The sequence below is a fragment of the Rattus norvegicus genome, chromosome 1 (assembly GCF_021556685.1).
Source record: "Rattus norvegicus strain SHRSP/BbbUtx chromosome 1, alternate assembly SHRSP_T2T, whole genome shotgun sequence".
In the NCBI taxonomy this organism is placed as follows: domain Eukaryota; kingdom Metazoa; phylum Chordata; class Mammalia; order Rodentia; family Muridae; genus Rattus; species Rattus norvegicus.
The window spans coordinates 194,162,404-194,170,986 of record NC_141534.1 but is presented as its reverse complement, the minus strand read 5'-3'; the positions used below and the strand labels follow the sequence as shown (position 1 = coordinate 194,170,986).

General features: G+C 47.6%; 1 protein-coding gene across 1 annotated transcript; it reads left to right on the top strand.

The window, feature by feature from the left end:
• Window positions 1–3,691: 3,691 nt before the first annotated feature.
• Nupr1 (nuclear protein 1, transcriptional regulator) lies at window positions 3,692–5,727 on the top strand. Its single transcript, NM_053611.2, is given in 3 exon segments — window positions 3,692–3,889; window positions 4,230–4,373; window positions 5,445–5,727. Coding segments are annotated over 2 exon segments (243 nt in total). The 5' UTR covers window positions 3,692–3,777; the 3' UTR covers window positions 4,361–4,373; window positions 5,445–5,727.
• The last annotated feature ends 2,856 nt before the right edge of the window (window positions 5,728–8,583 follow it).

The window sequence follows — 8,583 nt, the reverse complement described above, 5'->3', positions numbered from 1 at the left end:
CTACTATATATATGTATATATATATATATATGTGTATATATATATATATGTATGTTTGTATGTTTGTGTAGGACTGTGATATATGCACTCCCTCTGTGGTCATCTATGTGTGTGTGAACATTTGTGTGTGCGCCTGTGTGTGTGTATGTGTGTCTGAGTGTTTGTGCATTCGTTCCTATGAGTGTGCACCTGCATGTGTGCATGCCCCCCCCCGTGTGTATGTGTGTGTGTGTGTGTGTGTGTGTGTGTTTGCAGAGGATGCTGGCTTGCTTCCCTTGAAACAGGGTCTGTTACTGAACTTGAAGCTAGGCTGACAGCCAATAAGCAGTCCTGCTGTCTGCATCAGCAGTGTCCACGGGGTCGGGGTCAGAGGTGTGTACCCAGCATGCCTGGCTTTTTACCTGAGTGCGGGGATCTTAACGCAGCCATTCCTGCTTATGCAGCAGGTGCTCTCACCCACAAGCCATCTCTCCCGCCCCTGTGCTGGGGCTTTAAAGCAAGTACTCGACACAGGGATCTGGAAAAGAGACGCTTGGTTTTGTTTTTGCTCAGGGAAGCAAGCAGCAAATAGAAACACAGCCTCTTAACAAGAGTGACCATGGTCCTCCAGCAGGCCTAGGGGTCTGGTCCAATTCATGTGCTGAGACTTGAGTTAGATCAACTAAGAAGCAACTAGCGAGTCCACAGGCTGTGGATATGGGCAGAGGAATTGATATCTGGCCCGGGTTGGGAGGGTTTGGTTTTACTGGAATCCAGTTTTGTTTTGTTTTTAGCTGTGGAATGTTTTGTCTAATTCCCTGCCTGGATACAGCAACGAAGATAGAATTGGTGTGGGCCCCCTCTGGGCTAACATGACTCACAGGGTTTGGATCCTTCCATCAAGAGTAGAAAATTCCCCTTGTCTTAGAGCTCAGGGAGCTATGTGGAAGAGGAGGTGTAAGAGTCAGAGAGTGTGGACGCCACCAAGAAAGCAGTGTCTTCCAGACACAACAGGACTGATGCTCGTATGAACTCACAGATAGGCAGCGTGCCCCCAGGCCCAGGCTCAAGCTGTGTGGGGTACTTTTGTAGATGCTTTGTCTCACGTTGATTTGTTCCGACGTGTATTGTTCTTATTGGCCCTTTGTTTGTTTGCATATTATAGCTTCTGATTTTGTGGTTTTATGGATTTGTGTGTGTGTTGTTGTTAGGACTCAGCCTCTGGACAAATGACTAACTGAGGTGCCGAGTAACATGTCAAAGCAGATGCTGTCGGCCAGCCTCTCTCAGCTTTGCTAGCACCTGCTAGGGAGCAAGCCTGGCTGGTGTACCCCACACGCTACCCTAAACTCTCCAGCCCAAGGCTGGGCTTCCCTTCCCCCAGTCTCTCTGATTTTTTTTTTCTTTTTTTTTTTGGAGCTGGGGACCGAACCCAAGGCCATGCAGTTGCTAGGCAAGTGCTCTACCACTGAGCTAAATCCCCAACCTCTGATTCTTATATAACTTGGCCATACCAGTATCTTTGCCTTTTTTATTGCCTCTTGTATACCTCTTATATCTGGGTTCCCAGATACTCTTTTTGTCTCTTGGCCACTTGGTCCAAGGTTCTTCTCTCAGCCCTCTTCTCTCTCTTCTCTTCCTCCCTGTCTCTCCCTGTCTCTTCCACAAGGCCCTGTTCACTCTGGACTTTTACAGATATCTACAATTAAACCTTTTCCCCCATACCTAGGAGCAGTCATGCCCTCCATTTTTTTCATTCCTATTGATGAGGAGGAGGAAGAGGAAGAGGAGGAGGAGGGAGAGGAAGAAGAGGAGGAGGAAGAAGGAGAGGGGGAGGGGAGGAGGAAGGGGAGGAGGAGAAGGATTTACCCATTTGTTTCCTAAACAGTAAAAAGTTGGGTGGGTGTGTGGGTGTGTGGGTGTGTGGGTGTGTGGGTGGGTGTGTGGGTGTGTGGGTGTGTGGGTGGGTGGGTGGGTGGGTCTGCAAGGAGTTGGGGAAGAGAAACCTTAATCAGATTACATTGTATGGAAACTTTTTTTAAAAAAATAAAGAGCAGTAGAAAATTCCATTTCACATTTTCTTATTTGAACTTAAAATTCATACTAATTCCTATCAAATCCACACAAATAACACAAGGGAGGCCAGCATGGACTGAAAAAGTTTAATATTAATTCATACTTGAATTCATACTGACTGGGTGTGGTAATGCACACCTTTAAACCCAGCACTCAGTGGGTAGAGGCAGATTGATCTAAACTCAACACTAGACACAAACTCCACAAGAGAACCATCATAGGCTGTTCTACAGAGCAAGTTCTAAGCCAGCCACAGCTCAAAGGTGAGACTATGACTAAAACAAAGAGGGGGGTCAAAGCACAAACACCTGTTTATTTCATTATGCCCTCCACAGCAATGTATTATTTAGAATGTAAAAGTCACATGCAGTTATCGTGTGTGTGTGTGTGTGTGTGTGTGTGTGTGTGTGTGTGTGTGTGAATGGGCATGGGAGGGTCAGAGGACACTCTGTGGGAGATTTTTCTCTCCCATACTGTTGGGGTCCTGGAAACCGATGAACTCAGGTTGCCAGGCTTGGCGGCAAGTACTTTACCCATTGAGTCATCTTGCCAGCCCACAGTATTTTATTTTAAATCTCCCCCCACCTTTGGTCACAGCAAAAACACTGTGTGGCTGTGTGGGAAACCATGGGAAATTGTGACTAATCCTTATACCATTCCCAGCTGCTGTGAAGGCTTTTCCAGGCCTCATGTCCCTGCAGCCTCTCACAATGGAGGTAGATGGGGTTATCCTCTGTTAAAGGGGAAAACTGAAGCAATTAGAGAGGGAAAGTAACATGACCAAGGTCACACAGGAGACACTGGATCTGAGCTGATTTGTAATTCCAGCGTTTAGTATGATGAGGCAGGAGAATTGCAAGTTCAAGGGCTAACCTGGGCTCCATAGAAGGCCTCTGTCAGAAAGCAGGGCAGAGGGAGGTGGATCAGGAATCAGAGTGTGGAATCCAGAGTATTTGCTGTCTCTACCAGATAGCTATCCTCCACCTTGGATGAGGAGGAAGTCCCTGGGAACTCTATTGAAGTAAAGTGAGGGGACTTTCCTTAAAAATAGAAGCCTTGGTTGTGACAGGAACTGCTGACTTAGCGAGAAGTGGGTCAGTGTCTCTCCTCCCTCCCTTTTCAGTGGGTATGCTGCCACTAACTCCTGAGTCTGAACCAGACTACAATGTACAATGTACTCTGTGTGTGTGTATGTGTGTGTATGTGTGTGTGTGTATGTGTGTGTGTATGTGTGTGTATGTGTGTGTATGTGTGTATGTGTGTGTATGTGTGTGTGTATATGTGTGTATGTGTGTATGTGTGTGTATGTGTGTGTATGTGTGTGTGTATGTGTGTGTGTATGTGTGTGTGTGTGTGTGTGTGTGTGTGTGTGTTCTGCGGCCCTCTGCTCTCTCTGGCCAACATCCCAAAGACTGTTTGTACCCAGATCCTGTCTGCTTCCTCCTCCCCCAGAGGCAGGAGCTTTCCACGTGGAAAAACACAGCTGGGCTTGGGTGAGTCCTGTGAGGGAGGAGAAAGGGGAGGGTGCTCCTCTCTGCTCAGGACTGGTGTATATGGACCCAGTTCTGGAAAAAGGCCAGATTGCATCAGACAGGGCTTGGAGGGCGGGAACCAGCCCCATGGTCTAAGGTGGAGACAGCGTTATAAGTAGGGGTGAGGGAACTGGGAGAGGGCAGACATTTGGAAAACAGGCAAGACTTTGGAGAAAGCAGACCAGGTATGATGGCCACCTTGCCACCAACAGCCCACACTTCCCAGCAACCTGTAAACATAGAGGACGAAGATGGGATCCTGGATGAGTATGACCAGTACAGCCTGGCCCAATCTTATGTCGGTAAGGTCTGCATGGCAGCTCCTTGGTCAGCTTCCCCTCTTCTCACCCCCAACCCCATCTTACCTAATCTATTAGCTAATCTATTCCCAACTCCCAAGTACCCCCTTTCTAGTCTCATCTACTGAGTTTGTCTTCCTTAGCCCCAAGAACTCACAAGTGAGTGTCTCTCCTTCTAGACATGAGTAAACAGCTAGGGTAGAGTGCCTCAGACGTACAGGGTGACCATCACATTCTGGCCATCCTGCCCTACCCACCCCTAAGCTCCCAGCTATTTATTTGCCTGTCCCCTGAACCTCACACACCTCCTCTGCCCTGTTTCCTCTAACGCCTGCTCAACCAGTCGGTGGAGGTCGGAAAGGACGTACCAAGAGAGAAGCTGCTGCCAACACCAACCGCCCCAGCCCTGGTGGGCATGAGAGGAAGCTGCTGACCAAGTTCCAGAACTCTGAAAGGAAAAAGGCCTGGCGCTGAGACAGAGCTGGAGGTGAGGAGTCAAGAGCCAGAGAGGCAGTGAGGGAGGCACTTGCAGCCAAGCAGGACAACCTGTGCTTGATTGATCTCTGGGATCCGCATAATGAAAGAGGGGAGAGAACAACTGCAAGCTGTGTTCTTGAGGGGGCCCTGCAGATACCCAGGCAGGGAAGTGATAAGAATGAAAACCCCATTCAGATTGACTTCCATCAACTTGGATCAGATTTCAGGGTGTCTGATGCCAGGAGGGTTCATTGTCAGCATATTTAAAACACAGTTCAACTTGGGAAGAGGTTTCTAGGCAACAATCAGTCCAATTCCGGGAGCACAGTAAAGCGTAAGGTGTGACTACTTGGAAGCTCATTTAAAAGTACACGTGACCCTGAGGGTGGGTTCTGTACAGCTGAAGGACCTAGGATCTAGTGTGGTCTCTACCAATAGCATGGAGTTCAGCAGGTAGATGTGACATCTCTCCTAAGAGCGGGGAATGCTCTAGGGAGGGAAGAGTCTGGGATAATCAGTCTGGAGAATTCGAGTGAGGTCTGCCTCTATAGCAAAAGCTGGGGGGAAGTCTGACTCCACACAGAGCAGAAAGGTCACTGGGTTGTTAACAAAAGTCCACTCTCAGATTTCTAGATGGAATGCAAGTATTTGACTTGCCTCCTCCATTGAGGAGACACTCTGTGTGATCGACATTTCTCGTTCTTAGTGTTTCTCTGTGAGTACAAGGACCTCTGTACCCTCGATGTCCTCCGACCTCCACAAAGTAGCACTTGCCCAGGAGAATACACATGTGCCCACATGCATGCAAACACATCAGCAAATGGGTAAATGAAAAAATAGTGCTGTCATCTACATCTAGAACAATGTGAGACCCATACTTGACTGAAGTTCCCTGGCAACCAAAGGGGAGAAAAGTTTCCCAGAGAGCCTTTCCAATGGAGGGGAAATTTGGTTTATGGAAAGGGAGACTGAGGCAGAGACAGCCAAGTACTTCTCTAAAGTTATAGAAAATACGAGCAGGAAGGTGGGAATTCAAACTCTGATCTCTGTCCCTTTCATCATCTGCTTTCCCTCTCCACAGATGAGGCCAGACCACGGACACCACACCCAGCAATGGATACAGGACCTTGGAGAAATTAGGAGTTGTAAGCAGGACCTAGGCCTGCTTGATTCTTTCCCACCTAAGTGAGGCTCTGGAGAGGGAACACCAAAAAAAGCCCTTCCGGACCCAGCTAAAGGGCAAGTTAGGAGCGAGAAGCAGAGGGTAGATGGGCAGAGCTAAGAAGGCACCCCCAAAAAGAACAGTGGGAAAAACTGGATGCCCTTGGGTGGCAGTAACAATAAACTGTACAACAGTGACAGCATTTGTGTGTGTGTTGTGCTGTCTTTGTTGTGTTTGTGTGTATTGTATCTTGCTGTGTCCATGGTGTATCTCTCTTAGGAGACTATCTGGATGGGAGTTTTCTTACTGTGTAGCTTAGGGGGCTGTGACCAGTTGTCCAGTATTGTTGCCTTACCTAATGTATGCAGATGCTTTGAGGTGCCTGTTTCTATGGTCTCTTCTGGGGAAATTGCGGTTTCTTTGCAATACTGCCCCAGAGACAAACTGGCCAGTCCCTTCCCCATTCTTGAGCACAATGAGGTCCTATTATGTAGAGCTGCTTTTTGAAGAGAATGTTTCTATTAATACTATTTGCAAAATGACAAAAAAAACCCCAACAACCTGAGGTTTAAAATATGCAAAGGATTTGTTTTAAGCAACTGAGGGCTCAAATCCAAGCATGGAATGACAGGCTGGCTTCCAGGGCAGGGTGCTTGGTGAACTGAAGAGAAAGTTCTCCTTAAGCAGGGTGGGTTGGTGGGTGCCAGGACCAGAATTCCAGGCGAACGTGGGGCAAATGAAAAGACAATTGGATACAAGTGTAGAGTTGCCTGAGGGCTGAGTTTGGGCTCCTGTAATTTCACTCAGACGAACAAGGTAGAATGTTCTTTCTTGCACACACAATAGCTCTGTGAGTAAACATCCCTAAGTTGCAGGTGCTAAGTCCATTTTATTGAGGCTGGTCTCAAACTCAAGTGGCCCTCTAGCCTCAACTTCCAGAGCGTTGGTTTCTAGGCATCCTATACCACCACTCCCACTTATCATATTCATTTTTTTTTTTTCCGGAGCTGAGGACCGAACCCAAGGCCTTGCACTTGCTAGGCAGGCGCTCTACTACTGAGCTAAATCCCCAACCCCTAGGGCAGAGTCTTATTAGAGAAAGAAGATGGGGAATACTGTAAGAAATGGGCAGAAACATTACTCAGCACTCAGACTCAGCCAAAGTAGGAGGAAAGGGCCCTAGCTCCAGCCTCTGTCCCTGTCTCACACACCCAGTTGGTAGAGCTTGGAGGCCATTCACGTAGATAGGGCCAGAGGCTGAGGTACTTACTGTATCAATGACATTACAACAGGCTGTGAGTCGGCTGGAACTCTTAGAGACATAGTCAGCCACTTTCTGTGCAGCTGGGAACATTAGAACAATTTCTGGTCTGACTGGGTATGGTGGCTCACACCCATAGTCCCGGCATCCAGAAGATAGAGGTGGGCAGTGTTTTATGGGTTTGAGGTCAACCTAGTTCATGTAGTTCCAGAGTTCCAGGCCAGCTGGACTCATAGCAACAGATGCCCTATCGAGAGAGAGAGAGAAAGAGAAAGAGAGAGAGAGAGAGAGAGAGAGAGAGAGAGAGAGAGAGAGAGAGAAAGCTTGCTTCTTTCTGGTCCTATCTCAGTGCTCACAGGAACACCTAGTTTCCTTAGTACCAGAGCAATAGGACTGGCTTTCTTGAAGGGTGTTAAATTCTACCTCAGGGCAACGGCTTTCTGTGGTCAGAAACTGACTACAGACCAACCACCTGCTCTGGAAACAGCTTCTGTTTTTCTGTCCAGGATGCCTGTGATGCCACCCAGCTTGCAAGGCTGAGTCTCTGATGTGCCTTCTCTCTGCCTTCCGTTGCTCTCTTCGCTGGGATGCCACAACAAACTAACAGACTCACAGATTTTTCTTCTGACAGGTAGTTTTCTGAAAATTGTCCTGGTGGTGATGGGGTGGACTTTTTTCATTTTTCTTTTCTTTTTTTTTAGATAAGATCTCACTAAGTAGCCTTGGCTGTGCTGGAATTATGTAGACCAGTAAGGCCTTGAATTCATAGAACTCTGCCTGCCTCTGCCTCTCTTGAGTGCTGATAGTAAAAGTGTGAGCCCAAATCATTCATTGCTTTAACATCTGCTAGTTGCTTGTTTTTTTTTCCAGGGCAGGGCTGAGGCACAGATGTTGTAAAGAGGGACACATGGTACTACTTTGGGCTTTAGAACCTAAAATAGCATTGGTAGCACCACCTCTGGGCAGCGTGCTTGCAGCAGTATGCATCTGGGCGTCGGCTTCAGAAACCATAGCAACAGTTCCCATGTGTTGGACTGCTGTCCTAGGACAGGTTTGTTCATTTGTTTGTTTGTAGCATTTGTTTTCTGCAGAGCATCAAACGCAAGGCTACAACGCAAGGCTACATGCTAAGACGGCAGTCTGCCAGTGTCATCTGCCCCTGCCCTGCAACAGGATTTTACAGTTATGACTCCATTTAATCCTTATAGTAACCCAATGGGATGCACTACTAGTGCTCCCAATTTTCCAAACAGAAATCTAAGGCCCGGGGCTGGGGATTTAGCTCAGTGGTAGAGCACTCAGTGGTAGAGTGGAAGGAAGCACAAGGTCCTGGGTTCGGTCCCCAGCTCCGAAAAAAAAGAACAAAAAAAAAAAAAAAAAAAAAAAAAAAAAGAAATCTAAGGCCCAGAGATTTGCAAGTTCATACTACACTATATAGAGTAAGTTACAATGTGCGTCCGTGCTCATTTAGAGTCACACAGCTTCAACCAACACCAGAAGACACCCCGGAAGAGGGCATCAGATCCCATTACAGATGGTTGTGAGCCACTATATGGTTGCTGGGAATTGAACTCAGGACCTCTGGAAGAACAGTCAGTGCTCTTAACCGCTCACCATCTCTCCAGTCCTAACCTATCCATTTTTAAGGATCCATTTGAAAGCAGAACAAACAGCACCTGCTCATGGTTCAGTCACATACTACACCCAACTGGAAGACAGAGGCTGGGGAATGCCACCCTTGGCCGCCAGCCATTTGCTAACCCAAGCTGAGCTAAGCCTCAACAAACACCACATGAA